The 20,784-nt window shown below is 44.6% G+C and overlaps 1 protein-coding gene across 5 annotated transcripts in view; it reads left to right on the forward strand.

The window, feature by feature from the left end:
- CEP128 (centrosomal protein 128) overlaps positions 1 to 20,784 on the forward strand; it is a 253,904-nt gene that overhangs the window by 70,424 nt on the left and 162,696 nt on the right. For all 5 annotated transcript variants that reach the window (XM_068254444.1, XM_068254441.1, XM_068254445.1 and 2 more), the window contains exons 11-12: positions 1,378 to 1,495; positions 16,890 to 17,050. In XM_068254444.1, the coding sequence (XP_068110545.1) occupies positions 1,378 to 1,495; positions 16,890 to 17,050 (279 nt within the window). The remainder of the gene's footprint in view (positions 1 to 1,377; positions 1,496 to 16,889; positions 17,051 to 20,784) is intronic.

A 20,784-nucleotide genomic window follows, 5' to 3' on the forward strand; every position in this document is an offset into this window, starting at 1 on the left:
CTGTGGATATTTCAGCTAAAGTAACACAGTTACCAGTGATGATCACCTGATGAAATCAGAATAGGTTTTATTCGGATTTCATCCAGATAATTAAAACACCTGTGCGGGTGGGCGAGGGGGGGTTAAACGTACCCAGCAGACGTCTTCTTTAATCTGTCCCACTGCGCCTCCCACGCTGCATTCCAAGCTGCGGTCACGTGACTACAAACACTTCCTCCTTCAACCCAGAAGGAGGAAGTGTTTGTAGTCACGTGACCACAGCTTGGAACGCAGCATGGGAGGCGCCGTGGGACGGATTAAAGATGCCTGCTGGGTATGTTTAACACCCCCTCGCCCACCCGCACAGGTGCTTTAATTACCTGGATGAAATCCGAATGAAACCTATTCCGATTTTAATTCCGTGATCATCACTGACAGTTACTTTGTTGTTTTCCTCCCTCTTGGTGGAGCTTCTGTAGAACTGATCGTTTCTGGGTCCGAAAGGCTTTTTGATCCTTTCCTGGCACCTTAGACTTCTCCCTCCATAAACCTACAAACCCCTGCTGAACCGCACGGCAACTGTGTGGGCTGGCCCAGCTTTCAGTTTTCCCTCACTTCCCTTGCCCATCATAGGTAGCTGCAGGTGCCCCTTATTAGGTAGCCAGAGGTACCCTCAGTATTAAGTAGCTGAAGGCGCCCCTGACTGAAGGGAGATCTCCTCAGTGGAATGCTGAGAGCTGGGTGAGTAACCTCTCATTTACGCTCTGCTCTGGACCCTGCATCAAGAAGGAGGGAGGAAGGCACTTGGGAGGGGAGTGAATCACTGTTCCATAATCAGATGCCTGTAGGCATGTGCCTACAGTGCCTTATGGTCAATTCGGGCCCTGCCCCTTACACACTCCTAGGATCTGCAATTTCTGGGTCCCGCGTCAGTTTATGCCCCTTTTACACTTGCATTGCAAACCTGTGTAGCTTTACATTTTTTTTACTGTAGGGTGTTCTGCAAAAGCAATGCAAGTGTATGGGGCCTTTGATACTTAATGCGTTGCAGTGTGGTGTTCCGGAAGCTTCCTATCCGACACATGGGCTGCAGCATGTTACCACAGGCACCACACATAATGCCCAAAGGCCGCTGTAATGAAAGTCTATGGGCGACACAGTCAGTTTGAAAGATGGAGTGCGGTGTAGCGCACATGCACACACTGACTGCTATCCAAGTGACGTACTTCCTGCCCAGCAGGGAGTATGTCAGCGGGGGGTTGGGGGGCGTGGCTATGCATATTATTCAGTTGGCGCATTGTTATATGACATTTTTTGCATTGCGATGTGGCAGGAGCATCACACTGCAATGCAAAAAAACACGCAAGACTGGCCTTATTTGACATTCTATCTTTGCAGGTGGAGGATCTGCGCTCGCAGCTGCTGAAGATGGATGAAGATCGCAGCCGGCTACAGCATCAGGTCTCCACCCAGAACCGCCATGAAAACCACGAGGAGGAGAGGCGTGTCCATGCAGGTGGGCGTGTGTCCTCCATCATAGTCCACAGCTTTCTCCACGTGTGTCCTCCATCATAGTCCACAGCTTTCTCCACGTGTGTCCTTCATCATAGTCCACAGCTCTCTCCTCGTGTGTCCTTCATCATAGTCCACAGTTCTCTCCTCGTGTTATCCTCCGTCATAGTCCACAGCTCTCTCCACGTGTGTCCTTCATCACAGTCCATGGCTCTCTCCAAGTGTGTCCTTCATCATAGTCCACAGCTCTCTCTACGTGTGTCCATCATAGTCCACAGCTCTCTCCACGTGTGTCCTCGATCATAGTCCACAGCTCTCTCCACGTGTTATCCTCCATCATAGTCCACAGCTCTCTCCACATGTGTCCTCCATCATAGTCCACAGCTTTCTCCACGTGTGTCCTCCATCATAATCCACAGCTCTCTCCACGTGTTTCCTCCATCATAGTCCACAGCTCTCTCCACGTGTGTCCTCCATCATAGTCCACAGCTCTCTCCACGTGTGTCCTCCATCATAGTCCACAGTTCTCTCCAAGTGTGTCCTTTATCATAGTCCACAGCTTTCTCCATGCGTGTCCATCATAGTCCACAGCTCTCTCCATGCGTGTCCTCCATCATAGTCCACAGCTCTCTCCACGTTTGTCCTCAATCATAGTCCACAGCTCTCTCCACGTGTGTCCTCCATCATAGTCCACAGCTCTTTCCACGTGTGTCCTTCATCATAGTCCACAGCTCTCTCCACGTGTGTCCTCCATCATAGTCCACAGCTCTCTCCACGTGTTTCCTCCATCATAGTCCACAGCTCTCTCCACGTGTGTCCTCCATCATAGTCCACAGCTCTTTCCACATGTGTCCTTCATCATAGTCCACAGCTCTCCATGTGTGTCCTCCATTATAGTCCACAGCTCTCTCCACGTGTGTCCTCCATCATAGTCCACAGCTCTCTCCACGTGTGTCCATCATAGTCCACAGCTTTCTCCACGTGTGTCCTCCATCATAGTCCACAGCTCTCTCCATGTGTGTCCTCCATTATAGTCCACAGCTCTCTCCACGTGTGTCCTTCATCATAGTCCACAGCTCTCTCCACGTGTGTCCTCCATCATAGTCCACAGCTTTCTCCACGTGTGTCCATCATAGTCCACAGCTCTCTCCACGTGTGTCCTCCATCATAGTCCACAGCTTTCTCCACGTGTGTCCTCCATCATCATCCACAGCTCTCTCCACGTGTGTCCTCCATCATAATCCACAGCTCTCTCCACGTGTGTCCTCCATCATAATCCACAGCTCTCTCCACGTGTGTCCTCCATCATAGTCCACAGCTCTCTCCACGTGTGTCCTCCATTATAGTCCACAGCTTTCTCCACGTGTCTACTGTGTCTGTGGTTTATAAAGAGCCAATCTGGCTGGGTGACTCTTTATAAATATATGCTCATTTTTGTGATGATCAGAACTCTGATCACGTGACCAGACAAATTCTCAATAGTGTAGGCATGCTGCTGCTTTATTACATCCGAAAAATATATTCAGCAGCAACAAAAGTTAAAAATAAATGTAATTTTTTTTTTCATACATGCCTGGAACTAAGTCTTTAATATTTACATTGTTCGACATTTTGTTTTATTTTTACTTTTTTGTGGCTTTCAATCTCTGTTCTCCAAACACTGTTATAGCCTGACACAGATTTTTAAAGAAAAAAATATGAAGAAAAGTAAAACTAAGATACAAGGAGACAGCTGGGAGCCACTGTAGTGTACAGAGAATGCCTGTGGTCTGTCAGTGCCGCTATGCTCACTGGGTGCTGTGGCCTGAATTTGACGACCATCGTAGGGAAGTTGGGGAGTGTGTGACCATGCACTCTCCGGTCAGAGTTCCAGGCGCTAATCTAGCTGAGGGGACCCAGTAGCAAACCATCAAGACCAATGGCTGCTTCCTGCTTGCGGCAATTTGGTTGCGTCCACTGATTATTTTTTTTTTTTTTTTAAGGGAATGGGGACCCAGGAGGGGGAAACAATAACACTAAAATTGCACACCAGGGCCCATATGCAATTCACTTTTTCACCTGAGTTTTCTCCTATGAGATAATTTTTCATCTTCAATTTATAACAACTTTTTAGCACTTTGCAATGGAAAAAGTATCAAAAAGTACTATCAAAATTATTTTGAGTATTTGTTTGCTCGCTGGGGGTTTAACCTCCCTAGCGGTATGGACAGAAATGTCCGTTCAAAAAAACATGCTGTGAACAGTATAAACATGCATACACATCAATACTCTCCTGCACTGTATACTAGACCCTTGCTTGACACATTTTGGCAAGTTACAGGAAAAAAAAAGTTTTAAAAATAAATTTTATCACTGTTTGCACAGAAATCCTGGGGAAATTGAACGCTGGGAAGGTTAAAAGACATTTTGACAAGTTTTTACAATTTTAACTAGGAGAAAACTTGGGTGACAAAGTGAATTCCATATGGGCCCAGGGATCTCACCTGCAGCCTTCGGCTACCGCCTCCTCTCACGTCGCTTTACTGAACCTATTCAGGTTAGTTAGTTGGATAGTGTTTCCCCAGACAGAGCAAAACGGCGCTGGGACATTTGGGCGCACCATACAGCGCCTTGTAGCGGCACTCAGACAGTAATTTGGGGAGGCGTCAAGACGGAGCCTAAATTACTTTAAAAACAATGTAACCCGGCCGCCAACAATAGCTGGCAGATGAATTGCATATTTCCCCACTATCCATGGCAGCCTGGGGTAATTACCGCCGCCGGGTCCTTTGCACGAGCAGGGTGAGCCATTTTTTGCTTCACCCTGCGCCCAAATTCCCCGGCGTCGTTTTTGCATATATGACATGTTTCATACTGGGTCCCCCGTCTTTTATGAACCTGTGGATGTGATCATATTGCTGCAAGCGGCTGTGGGTCCCCTCAAAAGACTTGTGCCCAGTTCCAGGTGTTTCCTGTATTTTTCCTCACTCTCCATAAAAAAAAAAAAAAAAAAAAAAAAAAAATTAAAATCTTTTTTGCAGTGTCCACTGGCCAAAACATCCAATTTGCCGTAATGCAAATGATAAAAGGAAGCTATAGCAGGCAGCCCAAAAGCGATGACAGGTGTGAGTTGGAGTCATGCACCGCCTCACAAATAGAAAAAAATCACCTGATGCAGATGACTTTATTCAAGCACTTTATAGAGTGCGTTTTGCAGGTCCCATCCATTCGTCAGGTGAAACCTTGCTGCTGTATTATGGCATATAACATGAGATCTATCTACAGCCGCACTGTCACCGATGGAAGAGTGTGTGACCTGTGAGATACCGTGTGTGCGATGCTCCAATAAAGTCATTTGCAGCTTGTCCGGCAGTGTTGACTTTCTGAGCTGGCGAATCTGCCTTACACTCCTGTTATCACTTACCGCTTTTTGGATACCTTCTATAGCTTTCCACATTCTCGTTTTTTTTCACAATTTCACATTGACTGAAAAGTTGTTTATCTGTTATTAGATTCTGTTTGTCAGAACAGCTGGGATCGGTGTGGTGTCATTTGCCCGTTAGCATTCAAATTCAGATCATTGGTTGATAGAGTGGCCCGAAGGGGCTGTTATAGTCTGACATGGACGATATGGTTATTGGTTAGATTATGTTCTTCAAAAATGGAAAAAGTGCTGAAAAACTTTCTCATAGAATACCCAAGCAGCTCGGGGTGACCCAGAACCACTTGTAATAATAGAGGACTAAAAGAGATCGAAAAGCCCTTTTACTAAAAGGCTACGCTCTGTGTAATTTGCCTTCTTAAAGGCCAACTGTAGTGAGAGGTATATGGAGGCTGCCATATTTATTACCTTTTAAACCATACCAGTTGCCTGGCGGCTCTGCTGCTCTCTTTTGCTGCAGTCATGTCTGAATTAGACCAGAAACAAGCGGGCAACTAATCTTGTCAGGTCTGACAATGTTAGAAACACCTGATCTGCTGCATGCTTGTTCAGGGCTAAAAGTATTAGAAGAAGAGGATCAACAGGGAAGCCAGGCAACTAGTATTGCTTAAAAGGAAGAAAATATGACATCCTCCATATACCTTTCACTATAGTTGTCCTTTAAAACAGATGGTGTTTGCGATAATTCAGCTTTAAGTGAGCAACTGTAAAATGTTCTTAGAATAATACAAAAAGTGGGGAACCCAAAGCATGCAAGTGGCAGTTTCTGTGCAGTGGGGCCTGGCCTAACCATTACTGATAAAGAATTTCAGCCATAAAACACTTTCCTGTCTGTAAATGGCTTCTGAGTGCTGGGGAGAGATAAAGAGTGAATAGTTCATAGATTTTAGCTCTGGCATACTTCAATTAATGTGTCATTGAGCAGAGACCATGAAACAGTAAAAATTTAGATTTAACCACTTAAGGACTGCAGTCATAAAACCCCTTAAGGACCAGAGCCTTTTTTTCCATTCGGACCACTGCAGCTTTCACGGTTTATTGCTCAGTCATACAACCTACCACCTAAATGAATTCTACCTCCTTTTCTTGTCACTAATACAGCTTTCTTTCGGTGCTATTTGATTGCTGCTGCGAGTTTTAGTTTTTATTATATTCATCAAAAAAGACATGAATTTTGTCAAAAAAATGACTTTTTTAACTTTCTGTGCTGACATTTTTCAAATAAAGTAAAATTTCCTATACATTTGAGCGCAAAAGTTATTCTGCTACATGTCTTTGATAAAAAAAAACCCATTCAGTGTATATTTATTGGATTGGGTAAAAGTTATAGCGTTTACAAACTATGGTGCCAAAAGTGAATTTTCCCATTTTCAAGCATCTCTGACTTTTCTGCGCACCTGTCAGGTTTCATGAGGGGCTAAAATTCCAGGATAGTACAAATCCCCCCCAAATGACCCCATTTTGGAAAGAAGACATCCCAAAGTATTCAGTGAGAGGCATGGTGAGTTCATAGAAGATTTTATTTTTTGTCACAAGTTAGCGGAAAATGACACTTTGTAACAACTTGCGACAAAAAAAAAATGAAATCTGCCACGGACTCACTATGCTACTCTCTGAATACCTTGAAGTGTCTACTTTCCAAAATGGGGTCATTTGTGGGGTGTGTTCACTGTCCTGGCATTTTGGGGGGTGCCTAATTGTAAGCACCCCTGTAAAGCCTAAAGATGCTCATTGGACTTTAGACCCCTTAGCGCAGTTAGGCTGCAAAAAAGTGCCACACATGTGGTATTGCCGTACTCAGGAGAAGTAGTATAATGTGTTTTGGGGTGTATTTTTACACATACCCATGCTGGGTGGGAGAAATATCTCCGTAAATGACAATTGTTTTCTTTTTTTAACACACAATTGTCAATTTATAGAGATATTTCTCCCACTCAGCATGGGTATGTGGAAAAATACACCCCAAAACACATTATACTACTTCTCCTGAGTACGGCGATACCACATGTGTGGCACTTTTTTGCACCCTAACTGCGCTAAGGGGCCCAAAGTCCAATGAGTACCTTTAGGATTTCACAGGTCATTTTGAGAAATTTCGTTTCAAGACTGCTCCTCACGGTTTAGGGCCCCTAAAATGCCAGGACAGTATAGGAATCCCACAAATTACCCCATTTTAGAAAGAAGACACCCCAAGGTATTCCATTAGGAGGATGGTGAGTTCATAGAAGATTTTTTTTTTTTTGTCACAAGTTAGCGGAAATTGATTTTAATTGTTTTTTTTCACAAAGTGTCATTTTCTGCTAACTTGTGACAAAAATAAAATCTTCTATGAACTCACCATACTCCTAACAGAATACCTTGGGGTGTCTTCTTTCTAAAATGGGGTCATTTGTGGGGTTCCTATACTGCCCTGGCATTTTAGGGGCCCTAAACCGTGAGGAGTAGTCTTGAAACCAAATGTCGCAAAATGACCTGTGAAATCCTAAAGGTACTCATTGGACTTTGGGCCCCTTAGCGCACTTAGGGTGCAAGAAAGTGCCACACATGTGGTACCGCCGTACTCAGGAGAAGTAGTATAATGTGTTTTGTGGTGTATTTTTACATATAACCATGCTGGGTGGGAGAAATATCTCTGTAAATGACACATTTTTGATTTTTTTTACACACAATTGTCCATTTACAGAGAGATTTCTCCCACCCAGCATGGGTATGTGTAAAAATACACCACAAAACACATTATACTACTTCTCCTGAGTATGGCGATACTACATGTGTGACACTTTTTTGCAGCCTAGGTGCGCTAAGGGGCCCAACGTCCTATTCACAGGTCATTTTGAGGCATTTGTTTTCTAGACTACTCCCCACGGTTTAGGGCCCCTAAAATGCCAGGGCAGTATAGGAACCCCACAAGTGACCCCATTTTAGAAAGACGACACCCCAAGGTATTCCGTTAGGGGTATGGTGAGTTCATAGAAGATTTTATTTTTTGTCACAAGTTAGTGAAAAATGACACTTTGTGAAAAAAACAATAAAAATCCAATTTCCGCTAACTTTTGACAAAAAATAAAATCTTCTATGAACTCATCATACACCTAACAGAATACCTTGGGGTGTCTTCTTTCTAAAATGGGGTCACTTGTGGGGTTCCTATACTGCCCTGGCATTTTACGGGCCCAAAACTGTGAGTAGTCTGGAAACCAAATTTCTCAAAATGACTGTTCAGGGGTATAAGCATCTGCAAATTTTGATGACAGGTGGTCTATGAGAGGGCAAATTTTGTGGAAACGGTCATAAGCAGGGTGGCCTCTTAGATGACAGGATGTATTGGGCCTGATCTGATGGATAGGAGTGCTAGGGGGGTGACAGGAGGTGATTGATGGGTGTCTCAGGGGGCGGTTAGAGGGGAAAATAGATGCAATCAATGCACTGGGGAGGTGATCGGAAGGGGGTCTGAGGGGGATCTGAGGGTTTGGCCGAGTGATCAGGAGCCCACACGGGGCAAATTAGGGCCTGATCTGATGGGTAGGTGTGCTAGGGGGTGACAGGAGGTGATTTATGGGTGTCTCAAGGTGTGATTAGAGGGGGGAAATAGATGCAAGCAATGCACTAGCGAGGTGATCAGGGCTGGGGTCTGAGGGCGTTCTGAGGTGTGGGCGGGTGATTGGGTGCCCGCAAGGGGCAGATTAGGGTCTAATCTGATGGGTAACAGTGACAGGTGGTGATAGGGGGTGATTGATGGGTAATTAGTGGGTGTTTAGAGGAGAGAAGAGATGTAAACACTGCACTTGGGAGGTGATCTGATGTCGGATCTGCGGGCGATCTATTGGTGTGGGTGGGTGATCAGATTGCCCGCAAGGGGCAGGTTAGGGGCTGATTGATGGGTGGCAGTGACAGGGGGTGATTGATGGGTGATTGACAGGTGATCAGTGGGTTATTACAGGGAATAACAGATGTAAATATTGCACTGGCGAATTGATAAGGGGGGGGGGGGGGTCTGAGGGCAATCTGAGCGTGTGGGCGGGTGATTGGGTGCCCGCAAGGGGCAGATTAGGGTCTAATCTGATGGGTAACAGTGACAGGTGGTGATAGGGGGTGATTGATGGGTAATTAGTGGGTGTTTAGAGGAGAGAATAGATGTAAACACTGAGCTTGGGAGGTGATCTGATGTCGGATCTGCGGGCGATCTATTGGTGTGGGTGATCAGATTGCCCGCAAGGGGCAGGTTAGGGGCTGATTGATGGGTGGCAGTGACAGGGGGTGATTGATGGGTGGCAGTGACAGGGGGTGATTGACAGGTGATCAGTGGGTTATTACAGGGAAGAACGGATGTAAATAATGCACTGGCGAATCGATAAGGGGGGGTTTGAGGGCAATCTGAGCGTGTGGGCGGGCGATTGGGTGCCCGCAAGGGTCTAATCTGATGGGTAACAGTGACAGGTGGTGATAGGGGGTGATTGATGGGTAATTAGTGGGTGTTTAGAGGAGAGAATAGATGTAAACGATGGATTTGGGAGGTGATCTGATGTCGGATCTGCGGGCGATCTATTGGTGTGGGTGGGTGATCAGATTGCCCGCAAGGGGCAGGTTAGGGGCTGATTGATGGGTGGCAGTGACAGGGGGTGATTGACGGGTGATTGACAGGTGATTGACAGGTGATTGACAGTTGATCAGGGGGGATAGATGCATACAGTACACGGGGGGGGGGGAGGGTCTGGGGGGGTCTGGGGAGAATCTGAGGGGTGGGGGGGTGATCAGGAGGGAGCAGGGGGCAGTTTAGGGACTAAAAAAAAAAATAGCGTTGACAGATAGTGACAGGGAGTGATTGATTGGTGATTAGGGGGGTGATTGTGTGCAAATGGTGGTCTGGGGGGTGGGCAGGGGGGGGTCTGAGGGGTACTGTGGGCGATCAGGGGGCAGGGGGGGGCAGATCAGTGTGTTTGGGTGCAGACTAGGGTGGCTGCAGCCTGCCCTGGTGGTCCCTCGGACACTGGGACCACCAGGGCAGGAGGCAGCCTGTATAATACACTTTGTATACATCGCGGGGTTAACAACCCGCCGGCGCTTCCGATTGGCCGGCGGGTTGACGTCGCGGGTGGGCGGAGCCTATTGCCGGTGGATGCGCGCGCATCCCAGCGCGTGATCCCCGGCCAGAGAGTGCCCCAGGACCTGACGCCAATCTGCGTTACGTGGTCCTGGGGCTGCCACTTTGCCGCCGCCAATATGAAGTAGGCGGTCGGCAAGTGGTTAAATATAAAATACAACTGTCTCATATTTTCACTTTTAGGAGGAGGAGGGTAGATACAATTGTTTAGCAGTAGGAGAACAGAGGCGCCAGCAGGATAAAAGTGGATAAAAACTTTAAAATTTGCTGGGAGGAAGTGGTGGACTTACCTCCATAAAGCAGACACGAAAGACTGTCTGAATAGTAGTCACATTTATTAATTAGTACCCCAAAACAGTGCAACGCGTTTCGCAGGCCCAGCCCGCTTCATCAGGCAATAAAAATGGGGACAAGACTGTAGACAAGAGACAGTACATTATGCTATAGTAAATTCTGCAAATTTGCATATTAATATATTGCATATCATAAAGCATACCATATGAAATAAATAGCTTTGTGGAGATGGCATAAAAGAGTTGGGTGTGCAAGTAGACAATAGGGGGTAGAGGCTATGGTGCTCGTGATAGTAATGGGCTATGGGGTGTTATTTTACACAGATTTGCAATGAGTGGTATTGGTAATGGAAAAGGGTATATGTCAGCAAGAGTAATGGGTAATAGAGCATTGAGAAGAGAACAGGGGGCCAGAAATACAGGGTAAAGTGTGCAAATAAAATAACATAAAGAACTCACCAGAATTTCAGCAATAGCAGGTGTAGCGCCTCAGTGAAGTGGTGAGGACGCTCAGCTCCTTATATATACAGGTTCTTGTTAAAAGGGCCAATTAGATGTATGGGAGGTATTTGGTGGGCGGGGTTAGGGTGAGTGTTCGAGCAGCCAATGGGCTCTCGCCACCTGTGTTCAGTGAATTGGGTTTTTGGGAAGGGTGGGTGGGGTTAGGGCGGGCTTGTGAGTAGCCAATGGGCTCTCGCCACCTGTGTTCGGTGTATTGGGTAGTTGGGGGGCGGATACAGGTATCATGGTTACCAAATGTGCAGCTGAATAGTGTACTAGCTGAATAGAGTACTGGTTAAGGGCACTGCCTTTGACATGGGAGACCAGGGTTCAAATCCCGGCCGGGGCATTATCTACTCATTGGTGTTTGGATGCTGTAAATGGGCAAAATAATAAATTAAGTAAAAAAGAATATGCAAAGGTCTTTTTCAAGATTTAAATAAATATAATGATTCGATCCAGTGGGAATAAAATTAGTATATTTGACAGAGGGATTGATGTGTAAAAGTATTTAGCTGCCATCTAGTGGACCAAAAAGTTATGACCCGGTCCTAAGACACAAGCATCAATAGACATGTAAGAGCAACATAAAAATTAATAGAATAAATAGACATGTAAAAGCACCATAAAAATTAATAGAAACATAAATATAATATAAAAAATAACCAAATATGGATCAACTTAGTAGTCCTGGACAATTGTAGCAACTGGTAAAAAAGCACATAACAATCAAACCAAATTACACTTTTTGACATAAAAATATGTAGAATAATAATCAAGCCAGAGGTGTAGTTGTAAAAATGGACGGTTACACTAAAACTTATTGGGACAAATAAAATAAAATACAATAAATAAAAAGTCATGAAACAAGACAAAAAAAGGGTAAAAGAGAGCGGCCAAGATAAAAGAAAAACGGTACAGGAGGTATTTTAGTAAATTTTTTCCAGAACTTCATTTAGACCCTCAGGGCTGAGGGTTCTTATAGTTTGTATCCAGAACATTTCAATTTTTTTTAGTTTTTCGAATGCGTTTGACGAACTTGCATCAATTGAGTCAATTAGTGTAATGTTGAAGAATTGTGGGTTATTGGCGTGGTGAGTGCAGAAGTGCCGTGATACGCTGTGAAGGGGGAATTCTTTAGTGATGTTTCTTTTGTGTTGTCCGATTCTGCTGCGGGCCAACTGTGTAGTCCTCCCCACGTACTGGAGTCGACAGGGACATGAAATGAGGTAGATGACAAATTTAGATTCGCAGGTGAGGTGTTTTTTTATGGGATATTGAATACCGGTACTGGAGGACACAAAGAATGTGCAGGTGTTGATGAATTGACAGGCTGTGCAACGGTTTTTGTTGCAAGGGAAACAACCAGGCTCCTGTGTTTGAAGGGTGGTGGGTTGGTTTGGTATACGTAATTTGCTTGGCGCTAAGAGATTGCGGAGATTTGGTGCTCTCCTATATGTAATTGATGGTGTTGTGGGTAGTATAGGTCGTAGATAGGGGTCTTGCATAAGGATGTCCCATCGTTTTTTTAGGATATTGCGGATGGACAGATGTTGGGCATTGTAACGAGTGATGAATCTGGGGGGGCATGTAGTATTAGTAGGTTGTTTGGTAGTGGTATGAGGGTTGGGATGTTTGGCTCTGTATCTTGCATCTTTGATCAGTTTTTTGGGGTAATGGCGGTCTGTGAATTTTTTGGTAAGGATCTCTGATTGAATGTCAAATTGTGATTGGTCCGTGCAGTTCCTATGTATTCTTCTGTATTGACTGTAGGGGGTGTTAGTAATCCAAGGGTGGTGGTGAAAGCTATTGAAATGTATGTAGTTGTTGGCATCGACTGGTTTGAAGTATGTTTTTGTCATAATGTGATTCGATTCTATGTATAAAGTGAGATCAAGGAATTCAATGGAGGAAATGTGGTGGTGGTGTGTGAATTGGAGTCCTGCTGTATTAGAGTTGAGGTAACTGACAAAATGTGGAATGCGTGAAGCGTCGCCTTTCCAGATGAAGATTAGGTAGGCCAAGCAAATTACGTATACCAAACCAACCCACCACCCTTCAAACACAGGAGCCTGGTTGTTTCCCTTGCAACAAAAACCGTTGCACAGCCTGTCAATTCATCAACACCTGCACATTCTTTGTGTCCTCCAGTACCGGTATTCAATATCCCATAAAAAAACACCTCACCTGCGAATCTAAATTTGTCATCTACCTCATTTCATGTCCCTGTCGACTCCAGTACGTGGGGAGGACTACACAGTTGGCCCGCAGCAGAATCGGACAACACAAAAGAAACATCACTAAAAAATTCCCCCTTCACAGCGTATCACGGCACTTCTGCACTCACCACGCCAATAACCCACAATTCTTCAACATTACACTAATTGACTCAATTGATGCAAGTTCGTCAAACGCATTCGAAAAACTAAAAAAATTTGAAATGTTCTGGATACAAACTATAAGAACCCTCAGCCCTGAGGGTCTAAATGAAGTTCTGGAAAAAATTTACTAAAATACCTCCTGTACCGTTTTTCTTTTATCTTGGCCGCTCTCTTTTACCCTTTTTTTGTCTTGTTTCATGACTTTTTATTTATTGTATTTTATTTTATTTGTCCCAATAAGTTTTAGTGTAACCGTCCATTTTTACAACTACACCTCTGGCTTGATTATTATTCTACATATTTTTATGTCAAAAAGTGTAATTTGGTTTGATTGTTATGTGCTTTTTTACCAGTTGCTACAATTGTCCAGGACTACTAAGTTGATCCATATTTGGTTATTTTTTATATTATATTTATGTTTCTATTAATTTTTATGGTGCTTTTACATGTCTATTTATTCTATTAATTTTTATGTTGCTCTTACATGTCTATTGATGCTTGTGTCTTAGGACCGGGTCATAACTTTTTGGTCCACTAGATGGCAGCTAAATACTTTTACACATCAATCCCTCTGTCAAATATACTAATTTTATTCCCACTGGATCGAATCATTATATTTATTTAAATCTTGAAAAAGACCTTTGCATATTCTTTTTTACTTAATTTATTCTTTTGCCCATTTACAGCATCCAAACACCAATGAGTAGATAATGCCCCGGCCGGGATTTGAACCCTGGTCTCCCATGTCAAAGGCAGTGCCCTTAACCAGTACTCTATTCAGCTAGTACACTATTCAGCTGCACATTTGGTAACCATGATACCTGTATCCGCCCCCCAACTACCCAATACACCGAACACAGGTGGCGAGAGTCCATTGGCTACTCACAAGCCCGCCCTAACCCCACCCACCCTTCCCAAAAACCCAATTCACTGAACACAGGTGGCGAGAGCCCATTGGCTGCTCGCACACTCACCCTAACCCCGCCCACCAAATACCTCCCATACATCTAATTGGCCCTTTTAACAAGAACCTGTATATATAAGGAGCTGAGCGTCCTCACCACTTCACTGAGGCGCTACACCTGCTATTGCTGAAATTCTGGTGAGTTCTTTATGTTATTTTATTTGCACACTTTACCCTGTATTTCTGGCCCCCTGTTCTCTTCTCAATGCTCTATTACCCATTACTCTTGCTGACATATACCCTTTTCCATTACCAATACCACTCATTGCAAATCTGTGTAAAATAACACCCCATAGCCCATTACTATCACGAGCACCATAGCCTCTACCCCCTATTGTCTACTTGCACACCCAACTCTTTTATGCCATCTCCACAAAGCTATTTATTTCATATGGTATGCTTTATGATATGCAATATATTAATATGCAAATTTGCAGAATTTACTATAGCATAATGTACTGTCTCTTGTCTACAGTCTTGTCCCCATTTTTATTGCCTGATGAAGCGGGCTGGGCCTGCGAAACGCGTTGCACTGTTTTGGGGTACTAATTAATAAATGTGACTACTATTCAGACAGTCTTTCGTGTCTGCTTTATGGAGGTAAGTCCACCACTTCCTCCCAGCAAATTTTAAAGTTTTTATCCACTTTTATCCTGCTGGCGCCTCTGTTCTCCTACTGCTATACCGTGTCCACCCCTGGTGGAGGGGTGATCTACCCCCTTTCGCATCTACAGAGAGCGACTTCTTATCCCTGAGTGAGGACAGGTCTAATCTCCTCACCTGCCTATACAGTGGTTGCCTGTGTGGTAACCCATGTTTGTGAGTATAATTTTCTCACGATAACCTTTACTTCATTTATGCTTAACATACTACACTATATTGGGCTCTCGGTTTCTCTACTCTTTATAGATACAATTGTTTATTTCATCAGGGCCTTTCGTGAGGCCCTGTAGTGTCGTATAGTAGCATGCAGTAATTTATATATATATATATATATATATATATATATATATATATATATATATATATATATATATATATATATATATATATATACTGCTTTCAGCATCAAACTCTTCCTGTAGCTGTATATTGGTATGTAACCCTACCCTCCCAATGATGCTTAGCCTAGGATGTTTAGCTAAGCCATACATGTCAAGCTCCAGCCCGCGGGCCAAATTTGGCCCTCAGCCATTTAATTTGGCTCTCAAGTCGTTTCCTCACTTTGCATTATGTTTGGCCCACTATAGACCAGGAGGGAAACTATATTGAAGCTGCAGCCCTAGCTCACTAATGAAGCCGTATGGGGGAGGTAAGGGGAAAGCACTAAACACTAGGGGAGGGTGGATCACTAGACACCAGGGAACTGTATAGGGGAGGGAGGACCACTAGACACCAGAGAACCGTAGAGGGGAGGGGGGACCACTAGACACCAGGGAACTTTAATAAGGGAGGAAGGTGGCCAGTAGACATTGAGGTTGGCCCGCGACTTGATCCCAGTGTACAATTTTGGCCCACTTTGTATTTGACTTTGACACCGCTGAGCTAAGCAGAAATTTCCTCCTAGAGCATTCTGGGAGATCAGGTATTGTTTCTACTAGCTTCTACTGACTTTGGAACACTGAGTAAACAAACACTGTACAGAGTTGCACCTGGCTGGACTAAAGATGTTGCCATGTGATAAATGTCAGAAGGTAAATCTGGGTGAGGAAAGATTTTACAATGGACGAACACTGATTACGTTTATAAAGTAACTAGCTGATGGCCCGCCGTTGCCCGGGTATGCATTTGGCTGGTTTTAGCTCCACCCTCTTTTTCTAACCCTAACACACAATTACTCAATTACTCGATGATCTAGTTTGTGAACTTCGCAGTCTTTGGCATCAATAATTTGCATTGAAATGAAACAAATCTGATTGGCTGTTTGTGGCTCCACACCCTTTTCTGAATTTGAACCCCAGTCACCCAATGACCAACTGTACCAGGTTTGAGGCTTGTACCATTTACAGTGCAAGAATGGCAGCAATTAAATATTCCCCTTGAAAATCAATTGGTGAACTTTGATTGGCTTTTGTAGGCTCCACTCTCTCTTCTGAATATTAATCCCAGGCACCCAGTGACCAACTGTGCAAAGTTTGAGAACCCTGCCATTAACAGTGTAAGAATGGCTGCAGGTTACAGTTTCCCAGTGAAATTTGTATTTGTCTCCACCCACTTTTTGGTTATGGGAATAAAAAGTATCCTATATGTTGTTCTAGGTAATGTTCTATGTGTGTGCCAAATTTCATTCAAATCCATTCAGCCATTTTTGCATGATCGAGTAATAAACATCTAAACATCCAAACTTTCCCATTTATAATATTAGTAGGATAATGTAAAAAATAAACTATTTCATTAATTATGTTCTTTTCACTACACTTTATCTCCTGAACCTAGCAATGGGACGATTTCTAAAAACTATGGATACGAAACCTGGAACAGAACCGGAGCAGGTGACCAGATCCAGGTTTCTGATTGGTTGCTATTAGCCATTCTACTCCAGGTTTGCTCCAGCGCTCCTTGCACAGTTTGTAGTATATCTTCCCCAGTGTAGAATTCGCTCCCGCCATAGACACGAGAATGTGGCCTTCTCCAGCCAATCACAGCCTCGCCCTCTTGCACACTGACCATTTCATGTAGCAGAACAATCGCATTGTGTAGTACCGCTAGCTGATGTCCTGATTGTGTCTCCTCTCAGCTGTGGAGCGTTCAGAGCGAGAGAAGCAGGAGCTGGAGCGTCAGATCTCTGAACTGCGGACTCAGCTCAACAGAAACGCCATCCTGTCCGAGATAGAGGAGCTGCGGCGGAGCCTGGAGCACAAAGATCGTGAGAAGAGTCAGCTGACGGAACAGCTGGAGGTATGCCAACCTGTGTTGTGTCTACCATGAAATCCAGGTCCACGTCAGAATTCCACCAGTTGGTTTAGATTGTGGGGTCCCCTTCATGAACTCGCACGTGCCCAGTACCGCATGAGAGGATGGACTAGTCCAAAAAGCTGTCAGGTGTTTACCATGTACAGTGTGATGGTGACAGGAAAATTAAATTTCTTTGTGTGTATTTTACTCTGGGACAGGCCTACCTCTGTATGCATTTTAAAGGGTACCTGAAGCAAGAAGAATATGGAGGCTGCTATATTAATTTCTTTTTAAACAATACCAGTTTCCTGGCAGCCCTGCTGATCTATTTGGCTGGAGAAATGCAGGTTTGGAGTCGGAGCAACTTTGGGTACCTGGAGTCTGAGTTGTAGTCGGTGGTTTCATAAACTGAGGAGTCGGAGTAGGTGCAGATCTACCTTTTCCTTTTTATTGTATTTGCATGATGTTTTGGATCGGTTTCTGCACACTGTTGGCTGGCCCTATTCTATTTTTGTGGAGTCTGAGTTGGAGTCGGATGATTTTTGTACCGACTTCACAGCCCTGGAGAAATGTCTGAATAACGCCAACCACAAGGATGTAGTTAATCAGATCTGACAATAATGTCAGAAACACCTGATCTTAGGGACCGGCCATTTAACACCCCCCCCCCCCCCCCCCTGCCCCCTTAGGGACCAGAGCAGTTTGCCTGGTTTAGTTGTCCCTAGTTTAGATTGCCATGGATAGGTATTCCCTGTATAGATAGGCATGGGTGTCCCCTGTATACCTATAGGTGTCCCCAGTGCAGGCAGCCTCCATTACTCACCTCCCTGGGTCCTGCGATGAGCAGCTGTCCCTGCCTCCTCTCTCTCCCCGACATGCAGCCTCTCACTGCTGCTAAATTCAGGGTCCCGGCTTGATGATGTCATCAAGCTAGGACCTGTAACTTAGCGACAGAGCAAGGATGGATGCTGGGCAGAGCAGAGGGGGAGCGGAGGGGGAGCGTCAGGAAGGGGAGTGGTTCCTCTTCCTTCCTTCTGCCGCCACAGCGCTTCAGTAATCACTACGATCAGCGGCGATCGTAGTGATCAGGAGCCAATCGCCATGGCTCCTGATCAGTGAGGGGAGATGTCAGCTGTCATATCTCCCCTCTCGGGTGCGCAAGATCGCGTTGGGAGCGGGGGGACTTCAAGGACGTTAATTACGTCCTGTCATCAGCAGGCAGCCACACAGAGGACATAACTCTCGAACGTCCTTGATAAATAAATATGGAAGCCTTCAGGTTTCCTTAAAATTATAGTAAATTATATAATTTTTCAGAATCTGGGTCCTTTACATTTCTGTTGGTCCTTTTTATTTATTAATTTATTTTTTTCCCAATGACTTCTTCCTTAGGCAGCAGGGAAGCACTATGGCGGCTCTGGAATGCATCATACTGTAGCTGGAACTGCATTACCTCTCCCCTTCTGAGTTAGGCTGAAGCAGCGCACCCCTCAGACCACACTGAGGCTCCTCCCACCCACAGATGACACAATCTCTTAGGGCCAGTTCACACTTGGGCGATTCTTCAGCGCTTTGCTGATTGCTGGCGATCAGCAAAGCGCTGCTACAATGTATCCCTATGGATACATTCACACTGCAGCGGTTGCGATTTCGATTACTCACAAACGCACTGCATGCAGCGTTTCGTGGGCGATTGCTCTGTGATTCTCGTTCTATTGAACGGGAATCACAAGCGCAGAATCGCGAGATTTTAGTTAAGATCGCGGGCTAGCGGTGCTCCAAGTGCCGAGTGTGAACCACACCATAGCAGTCTTTGCAAAGGCAGAAAAATACAATGGGCCTGATTCACAAAGCGGTGCTAACAGTTAGCACGCTGGTGAAAAGCCCTTTATCACGGCTAAACTCAGTTTAGGCATGATAAGTTTAGGTGTGATAAGTTTAGGCATGATAAGTTTAGGCGTGATAAGTTTAAGCACCAACTCGGTTAGCACCGCAGTGCACAGCTGATCAAAAGTTTTGCGCTAGCAAAGTCTGGTGCACTTCGCATAGAGTTTAATGGCGCTGCTTTGCGTGCGGGACTTTGCGCGCGATCTAAACTTATCATGCCTAAACTTATCATGCCTAAACTTATCATGCCTAAACTTATCATGCCTAAACTTATCATGCCTAAACTTATCATGCCTAAACTCATCACGCCTAAACTTATCACGCCTAAACTGGCTTTTCACCAGTGTGGTGCAATGGTTATCACGCCTAAAGTCTGTAACTGGGTTAGCACCACTTTGTGAATCGAGCCCTATGACTGTTTTTCAAAAAGGAGGCGTTGCTAACCAACAAAACCTGAATTTGATGGCATAACTCAGTTTTCATACAGTTTTCCCTGATACTCTATTATGACTTTTGCTTCATATGCTAATAGTGTTGTTTTTTTTTTTTTTTTGCGCCGGAGGTCTGCTTTAAGTGTTGCTGGTTTGAGGCGACAGTTGCTAAATGAGTAAGCTCCTTATGTATTACTAGTCACACGCACATAAGCCATATGATATCTAATTATTAGATGTGCTACTTACACTGAACACTGTACATAAGTAAACAGTGAGGCGTCTCTGTGCTTTCCACTGAAGAGCTGATTACTAATGCTCGCACTAATGTAATTGCAGTCCTGGTATTTCAAATGGAAAGATGGAGACTAGTGCTCTTTGTGGGCGCTGTGTATCTGCTCTGTGCACCTTCCCTCCTTCAGGCCGGTATAAAAGGCTGTTTATACAGAAGAGGCATGTAATGAGCGCTGCTTGTGATTACGGCCTGTGGCGTCCTGTCCGTGTCCAGAGAAAGCCTCCCGCCATTGGCGTCTGGTACCATCGCGCCGTCTCCCCTGCTCTCTACAAAGCAATTAGACATCTCTTTAAGGAGGTTATAAATCTTGGGAAAGCAAGCTGGCTGCAGAGTCTCTTGAAAAGAGTTTGTTATTAAACTTTGCTTAAGGCTGGCTTCGAGTAACAGCATTAATACATCAGCGCTGAACGGCCACGTTTAACGTGTACTAGAACAAAAACAGCTTGTCCCCACTGTTACTCCTATATATTGATTCTGTTTCAGATTATTCTCTTAATCTCTGAGCCTGCTGGCCAACCTGCTAGCCTGTGGAGTTTATACGGAGATACATAGGCCAGTGCTACCCTGAGATACATAGGCCAGTGCTACCCTGAGTGGCATTCCTAGGCCAGTGCTACCCTGAGTGGCATTCCTGAACCACCAAATAACCCTTCCCTCTGTATTTACTGCATCCGCTGTACATGTCCACGTGCATCTCAAAATCCGTCCTCACTCTATCCCCTGAACATGTCCATGTGCAAGGCTGGATTTAAGGCAAGACCACATAGGCCATGGCCTGTAAGGAATTTTAAGCATAAGCATCAGTATATAAGTATATACACTGTCAGCCATTTTGTCCCTTCTGCAGCTATCTTAGAATCCATGTATAATGCAGTAAGCTTCTAGTCTAGCTATAGCTTGAAGACTGTATCTGTCATGCAACACTGCATTCTTACTTCTCCTTTTCTGTTCTATCTTTGTCTATCTCTTCAATTTACAGGAAACTTTTAATGTGCCACCCTAACTATCAATAAACACCTGCAGAGATATGTCATATGTTATGCTGGGAAAGTCCTATCATGTAAATCTTTTATCATGTAAATCTGCTGGAATTTCTATGTCTACTGCGGCTGTGCAGCCTGTAC

This window comes from Hyperolius riggenbachi, chromosome 9 (assembly GCF_040937935.1).
Source record: "Hyperolius riggenbachi isolate aHypRig1 chromosome 9, aHypRig1.pri, whole genome shotgun sequence".
Classification (NCBI taxonomy): domain Eukaryota; kingdom Metazoa; phylum Chordata; class Amphibia; order Anura; family Hyperoliidae; genus Hyperolius; species Hyperolius riggenbachi.